The 21,480-nt window shown below is 38.5% G+C and overlaps 1 protein-coding gene across 17 annotated transcripts; it reads right to left on the bottom strand.

Moving 5' to 3' along the window:
* Window positions 1-955: 955 nt before the first annotated feature.
* Window positions 956-21,271, bottom strand: LOC113461300 (succinate dehydrogenase [ubiquinone] flavoprotein subunit, mitochondrial-like). 17 transcript variants are annotated; one of them, XR_005513621.1, is made up of 11 exons: window positions 21,057-21,271; window positions 20,321-20,489; window positions 19,019-19,183; window positions 18,130-18,308; window positions 17,024-17,642; window positions 16,862-16,946; window positions 16,505-16,790; window positions 16,237-16,306; window positions 16,029-16,149; window positions 15,491-15,932; window positions 956-1,013 (listed from the first exon to the last, which is right to left on the bottom strand). XR_005513621.1 is itself a non-coding variant. In XM_039130788.1 (4 exons), exons 2-4 carry the CDS (start codon window positions 16,722-16,724, stop codon window positions 16,131-16,133), a joined length of 309 nt encoding a protein of 102 aa, XP_038986716.1. In that variant the 5' UTR covers window positions 16,725-16,790; window positions 16,862-17,007; the 3' UTR covers window positions 16,029-16,130. The 17 variants fall into 17 exon arrangements, 1 of the variants encoding a protein (XP_038986716.1); XR_005513623.1 differs by lacking the exon at window positions 956-1,013 and adding an exon at window positions 1,614-1,658; XR_005513618.1 differs by lacking the exon at window positions 956-1,013 and adding an exon at window positions 18,452-18,561 and having other exon boundaries at window positions 15,060-15,932.
* Window positions 21,272-21,480: the final 209 nt, after the last annotated feature.

The raw sequence follows: 21,480 nt of genomic DNA, 5'->3' as shown, positions 1-21,480 counted from the left end.
TAGCAAAGTCTATCCAAGAAATAACATAATCATATCAGGATTGACCTGAGAATCAATAGTGTTCACCTTCCCTTATTAACAAAATCTTTCATTATTGAATAACATAGTCTTTCATCATAACATGTTACCAAAACACAGTCAAAATTTTTGACCAGTTTAAATTTACTCAGTTCATCAAATTTCTGCTGCACAACTCAGATCAATATTTTCCTTCTATATACGAGCTCCATGCATGATCCACATACAGATTTCAATGAATATTTTCTAGTCCAAGCTTTAAACATCTTTTTATAGATGAATCTTAAATTGCTACCAAAATAATTAACTTCAACTAGAAGCAATATTCACAGTGCCTGATATCAAGTTAAACTTTCCAAATAATTACATTGCACGATAATAACTCATGATTAATATTCCTTCACTTAATTTAGTCAAAATCTAATTAATCATAACTTGAAATACAAGTTGCTCTACCAAGAAAACTCTTAGAGTAGCTCATTCACACTTTGGTTACGACCATAATTAGGTTGCAGTCTAATTTTAGCATTTCAAAATTATGATAAAATAACTCAAATTTATCAATAACAAAAGCAAATAAATGCCTTCATCTAATGGCCTAATGTCTACCCATCTCTCAAACTTTCTGACGAATCCTAAAGATCCTAAAACTTAAGCTCCATCTGACTATTTCAAATACAATCCCTAGGAATCTGAAACCTAAGCTCTGATACCACCAAATCTGTCACGCCCCGAGCCCGAGGCGCGGCAGACGCCGCACGCCCGCACGGCGGGCCGCACAGGCGTGCAAGGCAACGGATTACATCAAAGCAGATACAGATGTTCAAAATTGACATAATTATTTAAATTGTTCAAAAGCAGTCTTACAAAATTTCAGAATAACATATGCCAATATAATTCAAATGTCCAAACTAAACTAACTAAAATGCCAATAACTGAAGAATCATCGGAAACTCTAACGCACTCCCCAATCCCGTGCGATCAAGCCTCTGGATCTGAAAAATGGAGAAAAACAGAATAATGAGCTACACTAGCCCAGTAAGCAACAAAATATCCCAGAGTGGGGTCAGAGCATATCAGATCAAAATACAGGATAATAAGATAAATCATAAATAACATTGTTTTACTATTTTCAAAACTTATTATCATTTTTCCAAAAACTCTGATACCAGAATCTCAACATAATAGGCTACGGCCACGTAACCCAGTGGCATGGGTTGCACAAGGTGCCAAACACCACTATTATTAAGCACCGGTGGTACGGTGTCCAAATACCACTATTCTAATCACCGGTGGTACGGTGTCGAAACCGGTTCCTCACAGATTACAAGTCGACAGGTCCAACGTATAATCCCCATTGGCGGGGCCAGAACTGAACAGAACAGATCATAGCCATGCTGAGAATGCATATATATATATAAAAATATATTTCAGAAATTGTCCAATTATATTTCATGGATTTCAGAGCATATAACATGATTTTCAAATAAAATTTAACATGTCTGACCCATTTTACTGAATGCAAAACATATATCAAAACATAATCAGTTTATTAAATAATTTAGAAATCACACTTGAAGTATTAAGTTACTTACATCTTCTCGCTTGATTCCTACTTCAGGTAGACGGATCAGGTTCACCTGTTTAAAGTTTAATTAATTTCTTGTTAATTTCAGACTAAGCAAAATTCAAAAATAATACTATTGGACATGGCCCAACAGAGCCCAAAGTTGGCCCATAATGGGCACGGCCTGATAGGGCCCATATCGGACTCGGCCCAATGGGCCCGCATAGACTCGGCTAAATAGGGCCCCCAAGGTTGGCTTCTAATTTGTTCATTTATACAATAAGATTTATTGCAGGGACTAATACTTAATTACAGGGTACTATTCTATAATAAAACTTGAGTGAGGGGACTAAATAAATATAGTTGGGGGCCTTTATGTAATAAATCTTTCCTATAGGGATCAAATACAAATTACAGGAGTCCCTATTTCTGAAATAGCATACTGCCAAGGGCTTAACTGCAAAAAAATCTGTTTATTGGTCAAATGGGTTTGGGTTTCGGATCCCGGGTTTCGGGTTCGGGTTCCAGTTCAGGTTCAGGTTCAGGTTTGGGTTCGGGTTCGGATTCTCGGGTTTGATCTGGATCCAAGTTGGGCCCATGGGGGTATTGCCCAACTGGGCCCAACCGGACTGGACTGGGCCCAAGTTGGGCCTGCAGTGGACTGGGCCCAACGGCCCAGTTTGGCCCGTGATGGGCCTCCTCCTTCCCCAAACTCCCCCCACGAACAGGGGGAGAAGAAGAGACGGAGGAGAGAGGGAGGTGGCCGGCGGGGGTGACCAGCTTGGGTGGCCGGGGGCCACCCCTCGATCGACTGCTAGCCAGCCGCCATGGCGGCCGGCGGCGTTGCAGGGACCGACGGGGAGGAGAAGCAACCGAGATGATGATCTCGGCTGCTTGGGCTGAAACAGAGGAGAGGAGGATCTCGACGGAGGAGGGCTTACCGGCAGTCGACGGAGGTGGCAAATCCCGGCCGAGGGAGGCTCGGTCCGGCGTCAAGCGACGGCGGCGATGTTTGAAGCCGAGGGGTTGGATCTCGGAGCAGGGGAAGCTCGCGGAGGGGATCCGGGCGGCGCTCGGTCGGGAAGACACATCGATCGGAGAGGAGGAGGAGGGAAGGAGGAAAGAGAAGGAGGAAGAGGGCTCGGTTTGCCCTAGGGAGGAGGATTTGGGGGGTTTTATCACCCCCTCGTGATGGCTCTCCGCCGCGAAGATCGCGGCGGCCGAGCGAGATCCGCGGCCGCGGTTCGGCCGCGGATGAGCTGGAGGGGGGGTGCCGCGGGACTAGCGACATCCCCCGCCCTGATCATCCCCGGAAGAGCCGGAGAGGATCGCAAATCGCGATCCTCTGTTCCGGCCTTCCAAAAAGAGAACGGGACTGAAGTCGGCAAGGCCTGCCGACTTCAGCCCGTGTCTCACAAGTACTGTAAGAATAAGCCCCCAAAAAGGGCTGAAGCCAGCAGGCCCAGCCGACTCCAGTGTGCGTTATGAGGGCGGAGACATCGCAGCAACTCCGCAGTCTCTTGAGTGGCCGCAGATTCCACTCAACCGCCGCGAGCATCACGGTGGTGAGCGGGCCACAACCGTGGTGCGTTGCCTTATAAAACAACAGAGAGAGGAAAAGGGGACTCCAGATCTCATCTCCTCCCTCACAGAGCCTCTTTCTTCTTGTTTCTCCCGGGGATAGGCTTTCCCGAACCCCCAACTGGTGCCGTCGGAGAAAGTAGCCGCAGCTTCTCTCCGGAGCGAGGTAACTCTAACGCCTGTTCTATTTTTACCCCATGTTAACAAGACTAAAGAAAAGAAGAATCAGAGATAGAGAGAGGAGAGACGTACCTATGGTCGTCGGCGTCCAACCCTCGGCCACAGGCACCGCCCGGCTCGGCCGCGGGCGCCGGCCTCGGCTACGGGCCATGGGATGCGGGACGCCGACGCGGCCACGAACTGCCGAAACGGCCCCGGGCACGGCCACGGGCACGACTGCAAGCACACACGCCCGCGGCCGCCGCAGGCCGGCCGCCGAGCGCCGTCAGCCGTTGCCGTCCCTCCCGAGCCTTCTTGCCTCATGGGAGGAGAGGAGAAGAAGAGGGGAGGAGATCGCGGTGGAAATGGAAGAAGAAAGGGAGAAGCTTCGGGAAGGAAGAAGAAAGGAGGAGAGAAGGAAAAGAAAAAGAAAAGAAAAGAAAAGAAAAAAAATGGTGGGCCATAGTTGAACTTAAATGTGAAATTGGGTTATTGGATTCAAAGCCCAATAATCCAATTTCAAACTAGAAAACTCGAGGAAGAAAGGACCTCAATGGCCATGGGCTGAATTATTGAAGTAGACTTGTAATCAGACCGGGCTCGGTCCGAGCCAAGTAGTTATGAACTAGAAACTAATTGGGCTGAAGGGCACAAACCTTAATAGAAGGCTCTTGGGTCCAAACCAGAGGATGAAATTGGCTCAGACTTGTACCAGAAACTAAATCAGACCTGTACCAGAAACTAAATCAAACCTGAATCAAATATTGAATCAGGTCTGAACCAGTAGCTGACCTAGACCTGAACTAGGTTAGGGACCTAAGAATGAAATTGAGTTCTATAGTTGGGTTGTAAACGGATTAATTAAGAAAGAATATAAATAAATAAAATTGAACATGCAATTAACAGGTAAATTGATGATGATGATAGGTAATTGAAGAATTGACACCTAAACCTAGGAATTGAAAAGCAAATTGCTGTAAGTAACCTTGGCACTGATCTTAAAGTTTTTAAATTACTGTTTATTTAAAATTATGAAAATTATTGGTTATGATATATTTTTCTCAAAATTAGGATCTGATTGCATGTGATTCATGAATTTGATTAAAGAGCATCCTTTATGAATGTTTGATGGTGTACGAATTATAAATTATGATTATATTAGACTGTATGAAAAATGATATTTGAGGCATGTTTATGCATTTTAAATTATATAATGCCATTTATCATTTTCCAACCTGTTTATGATTATTATGATTTATGAAAGAAAAAGAATAACGATTTATGAACTCTCAGATTGCTATATACGGCCCTCGTCAGCGGCTTATAATAGCTCAGCATACGGCCCTCGCCAGTGGGTTATAATAGCTTGGTGTAGACCCTGCCAATAGGGAATAATAGTTGGCAAAGATTATGGCCCTCGCCAGCGGGTTATAATAGCTCGGCATATGGCCCCGCCAACGGGTAATAGTAGTTGGCAAATATTACGGCCCTATCACGGGTAATAATAGTGACCATAGCTGCACTACCATCTGAGAGCACGGTTTTCAAAGCATGAATATGGCAAGAATTTTATATGATGCATGTTCATATTTATGAACTTTCATTGATGGAACATGCATTGCTTTATGACCTAATTTGTGTATATCATCTATAAAATGCTTTATTTTGCCTAACTGTTAGCTTCTTAAATACTGCATTGGCATAATTATACTTGATCCAATAAGATAGTACTTGGTTACTTACTGAGCTGTGTAGCTCATACTTTTCCCTATCTTTTTCCTACAGATGAATTAGACTACTAGGAGCTGGGAGCTTGGTATTATTCAAGGTCGGGGTAATTGAAAATATTATGTAATAATGAAATTTTAGAAGCTCTGTATTGTTCCAACTTCATGAATAATGTTATGACATTAGTAAATGAAACTATTTATTTTTGTTATGAAATTTTAAGTGGCTTCGTGTTATTGTGTGCATAAGATTGCAATAGCACGGTCGTGTCATGATCCGGATTTAGGGCGTGACAAGTACAATATTAACATATGACATTTAGAAAATAAAAAGAAAAGGAGAAAAGAGGATAACCACAATATGATATGTAACCCAGTAAACTAAAGCTAAAACTATACCTATTAAATCTTGAACTACATACCCAGTTAAATTTAATATGCTGATCTGTTATACTATTTTATTGATCTCGCCCTCTTTGTTGTATTCCCTTTAAAATTGTAATAAATTTATCCACACTCATTTTCAAGTCGAGGTATAGTAAATAGACCAAAAGATGATGTAGCACTAATTATGTTGCGAATGATACTTCGAATCATAGTCTGCCGTACCAGCCCGAACCGAATGATAGGAGACATACCATCTGTACTAGTTCAGTATTAGTTCTCTAAAAATACCCAGGCTCCTCAGAAGTCTACTGTAAACAACTAATCATAATTTTGGAGTTAATCCTGCTGGTTTGGATGTCTCTAGCTTCACATCATCACCTGTGTGTGTCAATATTATGATTTTTCTTTGGCATGAAAAAACATGCAAGGACCGCCAAACAGATATTTTTCATTAAATTAATTAGCTTTAGATGTTATATCAACTGTCGAGATAAAGATTGACAGGTAGACCCTTCTTCAACTATACATACTGCCAATACATTGGCTTCTTTAAATCTGATAGAAATGTTACAAAACAAAAGAAGAAGGCTTCAATCAAAGAAGGAAAACAATTGGCAGTCGACTGAAATTGACCTTTGTCAATACTGTACAATGTTGAAGTTGAAAGATAATTAATTACTCTTCCATATCCAAGCATGTCTACAGCAAATTGATCACTTCTTACTCATCGTTGGCTTTGGCATTCAAAGTCATCATCCACATCATAAGCTGGATTATATTTTTGTCTCCAAGATCCCTAGATTCAATGACGGACCGAGAGAGAGGGGGATAGAGGTAGAGGGGGGAGACAGAGGGAGAGAAAAAGGTCGGAGGCCATTGACAGGGTCCTTGGAGAGCCCCAGATCCAGTGACGGACTAAGAGAGAGTGAGGGAGAGAGAGGGGGAGAGACTTACCTAGGGACTTCGTCGTCGTCGTTGTACAATGGTGGCATCGACTCATGAGGATGGAAGCAGCTGGGGTTAGGATTTTGAAATCATTCGAGCTTCGATCAAAGGAGAGGCATCGTTTATATCCTAAACCGAATCAATGAATCATGCCAGTAACCAACCAATCCGATTTGGTATGCCCTAAACTAGCTGGTTCAGCATGGTGTAGCTAACTATGGTCTAACTTGCGAAGATCAAAAAAATGCAAAGTTTAAACTATTAAATATGAAGAAAATAGAATCTTCCATGGCTCCTCCTGTGTTTTTAGCACGTTTTAAATGTTTAGATTTGTTAATTCTATGCTTTTGTGCTAGTTAAATATATACAAATTTTTATGTCATGAATTTCCAAAAGTATGACATGTTGACATGTCACAACATAGGGATGTATATTGGCTCATCTTTTTAGGATGGTTGCAACTTGCAAGAGTTCATGAAACACTTCTCCTAGTAAATGGTAAAGAACATTTTAGTGCTCCAATTATTCATTTACCTTTATTAAGAGAGTAAACCCAAACATGTTAACAATCTTCATTTCAATTCAAGTGGATACAAAGGAAATCATAACAATGATGAAAGCAAGCAAACCTTATTCCAACAACATGCATTGTGTTTCACTGAAGTTTTAACTATTGATGCTGATGGGGGTGCTAATCATTAGCCATCATGGTACATGTTATCCAAATTGTCAAGTCTTGCATCATGCACAAAAAAAAAATCAAAAACTCTTTTCAAAGTAAAAGTTTTAAAAAAGTGTTAAATTATTGTCATGCTGACTAGTATTGGGTATTAGTTTTAGGCTAACATAATAGTATGTGCCAACTAACTGCATGTTGCCAACACCTAAATCCATAGTTTCACCATCTAGTACTATATCGATTATATCCCCTCAAACCCTTTTAATGAATCTTATTCCACTACCTCGATTTCACTCACATGTTATAGTCTCGCAAATCCTGATGCAATGCAAAGAATAGAGCATTTCCATCCTTCCTTGCAAAAGAAAAAAATCCTAAGAGCAAAAACATTAGCTCTTTAAAACCTAGGTTTCCTAGTACTATTTCAACTCCATGAATCTTTTGGACTTCCTTATCTCCACTAGGTGCATGCAACCTAATTGTTGTATAGCATTTTGATCAATAAAGCACAACATGATCTCATTTGTTAATATATTATCTTCCTTTATGCCCTTGCTCCAAATTTGCATTTGCATATCATTAACCTGCTCATTTTGTTGGAAATATATGTTTCAATTTTACCCAATCATTATGTGGCTGGGGTGTCGTTTGCACATTTTTAAATTTCCTCTCGTGGTTTGACCATGAATTGGATCAATTAGAGGATTACCGGGCTCTTTTTCACGCCTCACTTAAGAGGATTTAACAAATATGCCGAGTGATTGTAAGGACAAGAATAATAGCTGAAGCAAATCAAAGACAAAAATTAAACAAAAGAAAGCAAATGCTCTGCCTTCATTCGATGATAACTCATACATCCTTGATGGCATAATTGATTGAGAGCACCAATCTTTCTCTTCCTCAAAACCATTGGCATGTATTTGTTATATTTTAGCCTTTTAAGGCTTCTCCATGATTTATAGTTAAACAGCTTTGACTATCAAAGCATTCTTAAGATTATTCCCGTATTTTTTCCTACCTTGGTTTTCACTTCTTTGATACTTTGGGGGACGGCCTGATCTTGATTCTTTTCCACTTTCATTTGAATTCTGTCTTAGATGTACATTTTACGTGAACAGTGTAAAAACCCTATATGCATACAAATTGCTATAGTGCTGGAGAAAAGCGGGTTTTTGACAGTAATCCCAACATAATTGAATATGACTGTGTGCCATGATAAATATGAAGAATGATAGTTCTATTCCAGTTTTCCTTTATGCATCATTAAAGCTTGGTTATTTTTCAAGAAGAATTCCAAATAGGATTCTTAGGCCCTTGAATATCGGATATTTTAGCTGAAGCATCATGCATGAATTCTTGCATGCCCATTGGAGATTAATACCCATGCACATCTTGAATCAAGATATTTCATTTAGTTTAAAGAGTACATGTGAGGCCACCCTTGACTACATCCGGCAGATCTATTGATTTTGTGATACATATTAGAAATGTTGTGATCACAAAAAATTGAGTTTTAGATAAGTAAGGCACTTGACCAAAAACCCATTAACTCTTGAAGAATTGCCGTGGACTGGAAATTACAAGTGATTGAAATATTCAGAAATATTATGAATCAAAATATATTAACAATTGTTGTCGGTCCTTAATGATATATATATATATATATATATATATATATATATATATATATATATATATATATTTCAACTTTATCTTTTAAATGATTACAGTTTTGAAGTATTAACTAGTAGGGCTAAAGCAGTGGTTTTATGTCGATATTCTTTCAATCAAAATGTAAACTAACCCAACTGCTCTGGCATGTAACGATGATCTCTTATAGTATGGTTGCTGATCAGTCTGACATTGAAAGACATAAAGGAGATATCTATTGATACATGGTCCTCCCCTAGATAGGGATCTATGCCATATTGTTGTGTATCAAATAGACCAAGACTTCACAAGAACATTTCTGAAATCTATTAGATTCCTAGAATTTGGATATAGTTCTTTCACCACAGCTGCTACCTGCAGCAGGATGACTTTAATCTCCATGGACTCTTCCTAAACATCTTGCTTAATGCTAGAAAATTTTTAATCCTGACTTGAAACTTACATTAGTTTTTATTTTACCCGATAAGCTTAATTTTACACACAATTTCTGATGCAGTGCCCTCTCTTTGATCATTTTTAGCCAGCAACATTCTGGAGCTTAACTTTCAGATAGCTTGTCATCTGGGGTAGTAGTGCTGGGAAACAATGAGTTATTAGACGCGGATGTAAAGCACCTTTTCAATGATCCTTTTCTGATGTTATCTGAAGCATGTATGGCAGATTTGAAGTGTAATCTACAATATTTGTTTGCTGAATATCGAAGCTACATCTAAGAGGAAGAGGACAGTTATAAACAGATTGATCCTGCCCTTCTTTTGTATCATCCGATGTTCCTTAGAATTCTTGGAATATCTAAAGAAACTTGTACGGGCTGTTACATTGAGCAAATTCTTGAGTTTCCAGTGGTCTTTTCTTCTTGCATAACAATCAATTTAGGGTTTTTGTCATGTATATGTAAGGCTGCAAACGGGTCGGGTCAACCCATGACCCAACCCGACCCGACCCGACCCGCGTAGACCCGATCCGACCAGAATTTTAGGCCCCACGGGTCCGGGTCGGATCCTAAAATTGGACCCGATTCATTTTCTAGGTCGGGTCTGGGTTTACCGAACGGACCCGACCCGACCCGAATGAATCCGAAGAGAAAGAGAGAAAAAAAAAGAAGGAAAAGTGAGGGAACACTCGGCCCGTCAGGATTCTCTCTCAATCTATTACACTGTTGATATCTCTAGTGTCTCGGTAGCTGGCTTTTTTTTTTTTCCTTCTGTTTTTGGGCTTTTGTTTCTTTTAACGTTTGAAGGGCGAAAGTGAGGGAACACTAAACTGAAAATGGGTCATGTGCCAGTTTTCTGCAATGGAATTGAGTTTTGGAAGACGGTCTGGGATTTTTTTTTGTCCTCGTGAGAGTGGAGCTGGGTGACACCAAGTTCCGTCCAATCAGTCATATAGATAAAAAATAGCGTGGTATGACATTTGGCTTGTAGACCGACTTAGTTAGTCATGGGTCACCTGTTCTAACTCAAGGTCACCCATGACTTACCAAGTCTTTCGAGTCATGGGTCACCCAGCACCTCATAATTATGATATGACCAAATTAGATTTGCCCAAATTTTTTTCCAAAAGCATAAAAAATTGGACCTGATTCGAACCCGAACCCGATCCGACCCGAACCAGAATCGGACCAGACCCGGACCCGAATCGGACCCGACCCGACCCGATCTTCAACCAGGTCGGGTCTGGGTCCAAAATTAGGACCCGAATAAAAAATCAGGTCAGGTCGGGATCACTCAAGACCCGACCCGACCCATTTGCACCCCTATGTATATGCTTTTTAATATTCGAATTTGAGTGAATACCTTTACAAAGTTGCTATTTGTTTATATGCCCTCATAAATACTTTTTTGCGCATATATTTTTTTATTTTTTCATCATATGTACCTACGCCATCTAGTGTTGTTATGAAATGAGAGGTTTAAAATTGAAATGACTGAAATAGTTTTAATAGTTAGATATGCAAAAAATATTTAAATATATATATATATATATATATATATATATATATATATAAATAGCAACTTTGCAAGGGTATTCATACAATTTTGCATATTTGAAGGATATACACTCAGAAAATCCATTAATCTATCACCTAAAATGTGCAAGTTCCATTCCGATGATAACACCATTATCAGTACCATAAATTAATGGATTTTCTGAGCATGGGCTTGCTTTGAGCACTCTAATTTCTCAAAGTAACGGCGCTGGAGGCACGACCCGTCCAGTTAAGGACATGAGAGCATCGCCGGCAGAAGGGATAAGAAGGCCGGTGCACATCGTGGGGCGGACCGGCCAATCTGGCCCAAGATCCAACGACGAGCTTTTAACTACAAGTACTTAAATACATGCTATTTGATATACAACAATATGGCATGGATCCCTGTCTATGAGAGGATCATGTATCAATAGGTATAAACATCATATCTCCTTTATGTCTTTCAATGTCAGACTGATCAGCAACCATACTATAAGAGACCATCATTACATGCTAGAGTGGTTGGGTTAATTTACATTTTGATTGAAAGAATACAGACACAAAACCACTTGCTTTTGCCCTACTAGTTAATACTTCAAAACCGCAATCATTTAAAAGATAAAGTTGAAAAAAAAATATATCATTAAGGACTGACAGTAATTGTTCATATATTTTGATTGCATAATATTTCCGAATACTTCAATCACTTGTAATTTCCGGTACACAGCAATTCTTCAGGAGTTAATGGGTTTTTGGTCAAGTACCTTAATTATCTCAAAGATATTTTTTTATGATCACAACATTTCTAATATGTATCACAAAATCAATAGATCTGCAATATGTAGTCAAGGGTGGCCTCACATGTACCCTTTAAACTAAATTAAATATCTTGATTCAAAATGTGCATGGGTATGAATCTCCAACAGGCATGCAAGAATTCATGCATGAAGCTTTAGCAAAAATATCCGATATTCAAGTGCCTAAGAATCCTATTTGGAATTCTTATTGAAAAATAACCAAGCTTTAATGATGCATAAAGGAAAACTTGAATAGAACTATCATTATTCATATTTATCATGGCACACGGTCATATTCAAATATATTGGGATTACTGACAAAAACCCCCTTTTCTCTAGAGCTACTTTAGCAATTTGTATGCATATAGGGTTCTTACACTATTCACCTAACATGTACACCTAAGTCAGAATTTAAAGGAAAGTGAAAAAGGTTCAAGATCAGGCCATCCCCCAAAGTATTAAAGAAGTGAAAACCAAGGCAGGATAAAATACGAAAATAACCTTAAGAATGCTTTGATAGTCAAAGCTGTTTAACTATAAATCATGGAGAAGCCTTAAAGGCTAAAATATAACAAATACATGCCAACAGTTTTGAGGAAGAGCAAGATTGGTGCTCTCAATCAATTATGTCATCAAGGATGTATGAGTTATGATCGAATTAAGTCAGTGTATTTGCTTTCTTTCCTTTAATTTTTGTCTTTGATTTGCTTCAGCTATTATTCTTGTCCTTATAATCACTTGCATATTTGTTAAGTCCTCTTAAGTGAGGCGTGAAAAAGAACCAGGTAATCCTCTAACTGACCCAATTCATGGTCAAACCACGAGAGGAAATTTAAAAAATTTAAAAATGTGCAAACGACACCCCAGCCACATAATGATTGGGTAAACTTGAAACATATGTTTCCAACAAAATGAGCAGGTTAACGATGTGCAAATGCAAATTTGGAGCAAAGGCATAAAGGAAGATAACATATTTACAAATGAGATCATGTTGTGCTTTATTGATCAAAATGCTATACAGCAATTAGGTTGCATGCACCTAGTGGAGATAAGGGAGTCCAGCAGATTCATGGAGTTGAAATAGTACTAGAAATCCTAGGTTTTAAAGAGTTAATGATTTTGCTATTATGATTTTTTCTTTTGCAAGAAAGGATAGAAACACTCCATTCTCGGGAGGGGGGAGGGGAATTGCGAGACTATAACATGTGAGTGAAATCGAGTTATTGGAATAAGATTCATTAAAAGGGTTCGAGGGGACATAATCACGATAGTACTAGATGGTGAAACTATGGTTTTAAGTGTCGGCAACATACAGTCAGTTGGCACATACTATTATGTTGGCCTAAAACTAGTACCCCATATTAGTACTCGACCCGACAATAATTTAATACTTTTTTAAACTTGTACTTTAAAAAGAGTTTTTAAATTTTTTTTGGTGCATGATGCAAGACGTGACAATTTGGACAACATGTACCATGATGGTTGGTAATTAGCACCTCCATCAGCATCAATAGTTAAAACTTCAGTGTAGCACAACGCATGTTGTTGGAATAAGGTTTGCTTGCTTTCATCATTGTTATGATTTCTTATGTATCCACTTGAATTGAAATAAAGATTGTTAACATGTTGGGTTTACTCTCTTAAAAAGGGTAAATGATTAATTGAAGCACTAAAATGTTCTTTACCATTTACTTGGAGTAGTATTTCAAGAACTATTGCAAGTTGCAACTATCCTAAAAAGATGAGCCAATTTATATCCCTATATTGTGACATATCAATATATCATACTTTTGGAAATTCAAAACATAAAAATTTGTATGTATTTAACTAGCACAAAAGCAGAGAATTAACAAATCTGAATATCTAAAATGTGCTAAAAACACAAGAGCCCTAGAAGATTCTATTTTCTTCATATTTAATAGTTTAAATTTTGCATTTTTTGATCTTCGCAAATTAGACCATGGTTAGCTACATCATGCCGAACTAGCTAATTCACGGCATACCAAATCGGATTGGTCGATTACTGGCATGATTCATTGATTCAGTTCAGGATATAAACAATGCCCCTCCTCTGATCGAAGCTCGAATGATTTCGAAATCCTAACCCTGGCTGCCTCCATCCTCGTGAGTCGATGCCACCATTGTACGACGACGACGATGAGCTCCCCCAAGTAAGTCTCTCCCCCTCTCTCTCCCCAACTCTCTCTTAGTCCGTCATAAGATCTGGGGCTCTCCAAGGACCCCGTCAATGGCCTTCAACCTTTCTCTCTCTCCCCCCTCTCTCTCTGTTTGTCACTGAATCCAGGAATCTCAGAGACAAAAATATAATCTAGCTTATGATATGGATGATGACTTTGAATGCCAAAGCCAGCGATGAGTAAGAAGTGATAAATCTACTATGTACATGCTTGGATATGGAAGAGTAATTATCTTTTAACTTCAACACCGTACAGTTTTGACATAAGTCAATTTCAGTCGACTGCCAATTGTTTTCATTCTCTGATTGAAGCCTGTTTCTTTTGTTTTGTAACATTTCTATTAGATTTAAAGATGCCAATGTATCAGCAGTATGTATAGTTGAAAAAGGGTCTACCTATCAATTTTTATCTCAGATATAACATCTGAAGCCAGTTAATTTAATGAAAATGTCTGGTTGGCGGTCCTTGCATGTTTTTTCATGCCAAAGAAAACAATCATAATATTGGCACAGATGTGATGACGTGAAGCAAGAGATATCCAAACAAGCAGAATTAACTCCAAACTTATGACCAGTTGTTTACAGTAGACTTATAAAGAGCTTGGATGTTTTCAGAGAACTAATACCGAATCAATATGGATGGTATGTCTCCTATCAATCGGTTTGGGCTGGCACGGTAAACAATTCGAAGTATCATTCCCAACATAATTAGTGCCACATCATCTTTTGGTCTATTTAATATACCTCGACTTAAAAATGAGTACTAATAAATTTATTACAATTTTAAAGGGAACACAGCAAAGAGAGAACAAGATCAATAAAATAGTGTAGCAGATCAACATATTAAATTTAACTGGGTATGTAGTTCAAGATTTAATAGGTATAGTTTTAGCTTTAGTTTACTGCGTTACATATCATATTGTGGTTATCCTCTTTTCTCCTTTTTTTTTATTTTCCAAATGTTATATGTTAATATCAAGAACCTTTTATCCTTCAATGTTGATTGATTATACAATATCCACTGACACAACATCAAGGTGGAAGCTAAATTCCAACTGAATGTATTGCATCAAGACAGACAGCTTGTTTCTTTTTAGTTAGGTCCTCTGCTTTATTAGTATTAGGACTACAGCTTCAAAATTGCATCTAGAGCTTAAATACTTAATAGGAAATGAACTTATAGGTAAGGTGTGAGATGGTGATTCTGGCATTCTGGGGCCATTTGGAGATTTTGTTCTACCGGATAAGTGCTATAACCATCTATTCAATAATTACCACTGAGAAGTGACCCAACTGTATCAGGAGTCGGCCATTGAGTTGCTATCTCTTTGGTTCATTAAATTAGTCATGACAGACTGCTAAAAAAGCTATATATAATTTACTGAAATAATCAAGACATCAAAGTTTCTAACAGAAAAAGTTCTCTAAGCAAGAATATGTATTTTCTGCCAATCCTCGACACAAAGTGAGAGGCCACAAGGCTACTACTCTGTTAAGGCCGCGCACCTCATGTTCCTTTCCATATATTTGATGACAAAATTCACCAAGACAATCACTAAAACCAAATACCATGTGATAAAAACAAAACTGTTATTAACTTGGTCACTTATGTCCTAAAGGCCCTCAAGATCTCCAAGGAACCCACTTAATTACTTCAATAAGTATATCAATCTAGGCTCTCTATCCGCTACAGCAGCTAAAAGAAACATATATCTTATGCCGTCAACTGTGGTAATATCAATTGATAGGAAAAAAGAAAACAAAAGAAAAGAAAAATGAGGGCAGTGCCATACCTTCTGAATGTACTCCATGGTCTTCAATCCATTTGTTTTTCTTTCTAGCCGATCCGTCACATGGAACGCTGCGTTCAGCCCACAACCAAAAGCAAAGAAAAAGCAAATTATGCAATCCAATCAGTTGTCAGAACCATTTCTGCAAATGGCTCTGCATGGACTGTTCTACCGCCGCCGCCATGCCCCTAGAATCTATTACCCATTGATATTAGGGTCCAAAGAAGTGGCGGCGGGGTGGGGCAGACTGGGGCCATAGGGAGAGGCCTGAATATTCGAGGAAAGGGATGTTTTCGATATAGCGATCAGAGTGCCTTTTTGAGCCTAAGGTGCACCAACCATCTGCCATCGGAAGCAATGTAAGCTTTGGAGATGCTAATGTCAGATAGGAGATAATAGATACTGACCCTAGTGAATGTTTCAACCAGTTCTCATCATCTCTTTTCTGCAGAAAAGGAATGTAGAAGCACCATGTCAAAGAAATTAATCAGGAAGGGAAAGAAGTGATAAGTTTTTATTCCCTGCAGAAAGTAAATCTGACCGTAAAATCTTCACGAGCATGAGCTCCTCTACTCTCCTTCCTTGCCTCAGCTGAGTGCGTAGTTATACATGCATTTATTAGAAGATTTTCCAGCTCTACTGTTTATATTAATTCAGAATTCCTGCAACCATACCAAGTAATTAGATACCAATTAAAGTAATTGGAAACAATGAAAAGACATCACTGACAGCATGAATTGAAAAACTACCATATCAAACTCCGATCACAAATTTTGACATCATGAAAACTCTCCCATGCTTTGTCAATTAACTGACAACCTAAAATGAAATTCAGAAAACTGTAAGCAGCCCACCAAATTCACCAGAAGAAAATGTCAGTCACTCCTCTAGTAACTACTAATGCTCATATGGGTAGAAATATATCGTCATCATAATGACAGAGATCCCATAAACAATGAGGAAAATTACACAGCAAAACCTGAAAGGAAACAAAAACTTAATTTTACTTCAGCTTACCTTCTCCTAGTGTTTCTTGAGTTCGAAAAACAGCAGCATTGTTTTGCATTACCCGTTGCATGTTGAGATGAATTTTTGAAGTTGACAGTGAATCATTTGAGTTTCTTACTTTATCAAGCCAGGCAATGGTCCTTTCTCCAGCATATTTTTCAAGAGGTTTCTGTTTCTCTCCTAAAATGTTCCATAATTGAAACAGTATATTATGGTGGGAATTCCACATTTCTCTCCTAACATTCACTAGGGTCCAGGTCGCTCGGTACCTGCACCACTTCCAACAGCTCGGTACCTGCACCACTTCCAAAAGGAAAAGATTTGAGAATTTGAGCCAACAGATAAGTATTCGCCATGTAAACTTACATTTATAGGAAAATTAGCGCCTAGAAGCCACTTTCATGGAATTCAGGTGATCCATCGAAAGGATGATGCCAACATGGGTGGCAGACTTCAATAGATGAGCATCAGAGACATCTTTGCATTAGCTTTGTTTCATAAAGAATGGAAATATTAAATAATGCTTACCTTAACCAGTGTGCAGTCACTGCAGGCAGTATTGTCTATACATGCTCTGCAAGAACCAAGTAATAAAACGAGATTACTAGATATGCAAATGCAATACTCGCAAACATGCATGCGCGCACACATGCACACACAAAAAAAAAAACGAGAGAAATAATAAAACTATGAACGTTGACAAAGTGGACCATGCCATTATATGTGGAAGTGATATATGTTATCCACCTTGCCCCTGTGAAGCCATTTGCTAATCATTGACTTATATTGGTATCATACTATAAGATATGTCTGTGGTACCGCACAAGGCTGGCTTAGATCATTTGGGGCAAGGCTGATCCAGTATCATGGACAACCCTCAACATAGTCTGTAATCAAGACATATATCCCTTCTTCTTTGGCTAATACAAGATTACTCTCCACATACCAATTAGATTTGAAAGAAAAGTTTCACTTAGCTGCAGTCTTAGCCTCTTAGGTCTTTGTCTCATTCTGGGGTGTGAGTGCCCAGCGCCATGGTGTTGAGAGAGAGAAGGCCTTGCAAGATTCATAAGTCGGGCAAGACTTTCATACTCGGGATCAAAATAAGGCCACATGTGGACCAAGCCAAACACAACTAGTAGCTTTCCTGCGCATCATTAGCAACAATATATAAATGATTAAGTGGAAGCTATACACGTATATTAACAATATATACTTAAGGTGAACAGTGGCCTGACATGCAGGCTTGTTTTTCAATACCAAGGCCAATGTTACGATGATTGCTTCTCCAATATTTTTGATAATGATGTTGGTAGGTATGAGCTAATGATTGTAGCAGCATGAAAAGTGAGAGAAATTTTCAATCTTTAAAGAATAAAAATAAATTCAAGAAGATTTTTTTGATATTAGATGGCATCTAAGTGCATGCTCCACTAAGGATATATTTTGAGATTAGTGATTTTCATGCTACCTATCACTCAGTTTATAAGCCAAGCTGTTAAGTTGATGAATTTCTGGCCATACATTAACTCGGCATAAAAGTAGGGAACTTTAAATTCATATGCCAGCTGTATAATTCTATTTCATGACTATATTATAAGGCATACATAAGTCAACAAATCCTTACAACATACCATTTGGCATACATGTAAAAGTGTTACTTCAATATCTACTGCATTCAGTTTCCATAGCGAGTTCATCAGCAAGCCCTTGTTCATCCGGACATGTAACTCAACATCTTTTTCAGTACCAGAACCAACTTTGTTGATTTGGCAGCAGATGTCTTCTTGCAGTTGCAACAATTGCAAAGCACCTGGGCCATTTTTTTTCCAGCATACCAGTCAAATAAGTAGGAATACGTTCCAAAGTTATAACAGCTTTCCAAGACAAAACACTTCAAAGTAAAACTTTTGCTGCAGTAATTTGTGATTTCCAAAAATGGCATTTGGTTCACACCCATTCTGTCAAAAATGGCACCCCTAGATACAAGACATTCTTCCCAAGCTCTTTTGCTGCTTGTCTTGCATACACATAGCCAATGGTGTGTAGAATATTTACTCCAAAAGCTGTATTTGCAACACAAGGAAGAAAAAAATTGAAGCATATGTCCATCATTTCAGACTATATACATATCACTTGTCCACATGCAATATGGGTGACATGAGTATGAATTATTTAAAATATGAAGGAGCAACATAGAACTTAGAACTAGGGCTTGCATTGGGTCATGGTTAATAATATTGGGGAAAAAGGTTCAGCCTTCTAAAATTCTACTCAAATAAGCACAAAATCGAGACCAAGACTGAAATATACAATTAGACATGTTGACATCAATTTTCTTCTGAACAGATCCATCTAATGACAGTACCGAGCCCAGATGAAAATGGTTAAGAGTAGATGAAAGGTTGTTGGTTTAAAAAAGAAAGGCTGAATCTGTGGTCTTGATTTGGTAAAGAGCTCCAGATAGTAGTATATATAGCAAGATAACAAGAACATAAATCCAATCAAACAGAAAATCATTACCATTTCATGTCTGTTATAAAGGTTGGGACAACAACCAGTGTTAGAAAGTCGCTTTGCTTCAGCTTCTGCACGATGAAAGAATCCCTCCTTGTCACCATGAACATATAGGTTAAGGAAATCTCTCGAAAACTTGGCAATTTTTTCTCCTCTTTCTCTCTGTACAGCCTTAATGGAAACAAACAGGGAAAAAAACAAATTAAAATGCCAAGTAAAATATCTCTTTTAAGAAACTAGATAATAAAACATCAAAGAGATGCTGAGATGGGGGAGATTTTAAGTTTACACCAACTTTTTATACCGGCTAATAGCATGGCACAAAAAAGAATATAAACTGCATATGCTGTCAATCACGTAAAGTGTAGCATAAAAACTGCTATTTTTAAATAAGTGTTTCTGGATGAAAAATGGGATGTGATATACAATGAAAGTACCACGCAAGGAAGTCATGGAGAATGAATATAAATACCTGCCATTCTCCATCAAGCATAGAAGAAAGATAAATTAGCTATATATATATCATCAAGGTTTTTGAAAGAAATAGCTCAAAGTGTTTAATTTAATAAAGTGTTATGAATCTTTTCGACATATAAATTTTTGTATCTATTGTCTATAACTCAATAATCTTGGCAAATAGATGAGTTAAATCCTATAATGACCTTGAGACCTATCAATGTGCATAACACTATGGGCCATTCAAAATTGAGAGTTCATACAATTGATCACAATATACATCATACTAGATTGTCAAAAAAGGTAAAATAAAGTTACTTCGCTTATGCATCAACTGGTAATAAACAAATATTTAAGGACATGTATAGTAATTGCACATGATTTGTAGTTAAGAAGAATCAATAGCTACTAAATTTTGGTTCATGTGCATTTAAGGTGGAAATATCATGACCAACAGCATGGCTTTTTTATTTGAATACCGAATATGAAATTTCTAACTAAGAAGACACGTAGTATCCATTATATGACCAATCAAGTCATATTCTAAATCTCTGTTTATATTGAATCATAGATAATTCTATATTCCACATAATCAATTATCACATTAATAATGGATGCACCTACAATCAAGATTTTAAATGGCTTTTAAAACAACAAAGAATTGGTTCATTTTCAAGTTTCTTTTTTATAAAAAAAAAAAATGGTTGAGGTGGTAGTGGGCCATGCGGACAGTGGAATGGGCCTGCTCTGTAAAATTTAACCCGATTTAACACCAAAACAAGCAGATGGATAACACCAGAATTCTTTCTTAATCCCTAAACAGGAAAAAGTTGTAATTGTTGAGGGATTAACCTGAGGCGCTTGCCGATAAACAATTTCTAAATGCGCGTATTAAATTTCCGTGCGGTCTCCGATCCGCCGTTCTGTTTTCCACGTCGGACGCCATGGACGGTAGAGGCGAGTCCGTATAGAAATTTTTATGCGTTTGACGTCGAGGGGACGGGCCCCACGTTAGATTATTCTGTTCCCGAAGAGCAAAAAGATCAAAAAAAAACAGAACGAGATAATAACAGGGCGAGAGCTATGGACTGACTAACGACAGCCATCCGATCAAGATCGGACGAACGAGATATAACGGCGATCTAATCTAGCGGCCATGATCGTCTCTCCAATCACCCAGAAGACGACGGCTATCAATGTCAAAAACCGAAAAAAATAAGAGAAAAAAAGGAAATAGAATCCGAGAAAGAAAGAGAAGTAGGGCGGTCCGGCGAAGAAAAAAATATCTGTAATTTTCTATAAAAAACAAGAATATCCATCATGAAACAGTGGATATGGAGAATTCTTTCAAGAAAGAGACTAGAATGCATGAAATACACCAAGAAAACTCCTTATCTCAAGAAAACCATCAATCATAACAAAACTTCGATTCGGATTAAACCACTAAGCAAAAAAAGACTCTTGATTCCGAAATTAACCATCAACCAGGTGAGAAATTATCGGACTCGAACTTAGAAGAAGAAAAAAAAGGAAAGTTCTTGAAATCCAAGCTTTCATACCGAAAATAGAAAGAAAGGGAGAGGCCTACTTCTTTCTCCTCCGCTTCTTGGCCTCCTCCTCTTTGCCTTCTCCTTATCTTTGTCTAGAGGGAGCTCCCGACGGAGAAGAGAAGGGAGAGCGGAGAGGATTTATATATAGAAATAAAGGAGGAGAGAAGATTTGAATGGAGTGGGAGGGGAATGAGGGGCTTCGGAGGGTATACATACGAGAGAAGATTTGAACGGAGTGGGAAGGGGGGTGGGATGATTTATATGATACGCGGCGAATGGGCGAGCCTGCGAGGGGCAATAAAAGACTCGCTAGCGTGTGAGTTTGATATAGGCTGTAGGACTTGTGTAAGCCCTTAGGGATCACCGTCCATGTGGTGTGCCTTCATCATGAGCTCTCTTAACATGGGATACGGAGGGTATCAGAAATTTTAAGGAATTGGGGTACAGTCTGGCGTACGTAAC

The sequence above is a fragment of the Phoenix dactylifera genome, chromosome 10 (assembly GCF_009389715.1).
Source record: "Phoenix dactylifera cultivar Barhee BC4 chromosome 10, palm_55x_up_171113_PBpolish2nd_filt_p, whole genome shotgun sequence".
In the NCBI taxonomy this organism is placed as follows: domain Eukaryota; kingdom Viridiplantae; phylum Streptophyta; class Magnoliopsida; order Arecales; family Arecaceae; genus Phoenix; species Phoenix dactylifera.
The sequence above is the reverse complement of the archived record's forward strand: the minus strand, read 5'-3'. Positions and strand labels throughout refer to the sequence as shown.

What these genes read in the sequence shown, in the direction of transcription:
- LOC113461300 (XM_039130788.1), bottom strand. Translation starts at nt 16,724, where the DNA reads ATGTGGAATTCCCACCATAATATACTGTTTCAATTATGGAACATTTTA. An exon ending in TCAAGAAACACTAGGAGAAG is followed by an intron (nt 16,307 to 16,504) that starts GTAAGCTGAAGT and finishes ATTTCATTTTAG; the next exon opens with GTTGTCAGTTAATTGACAAA.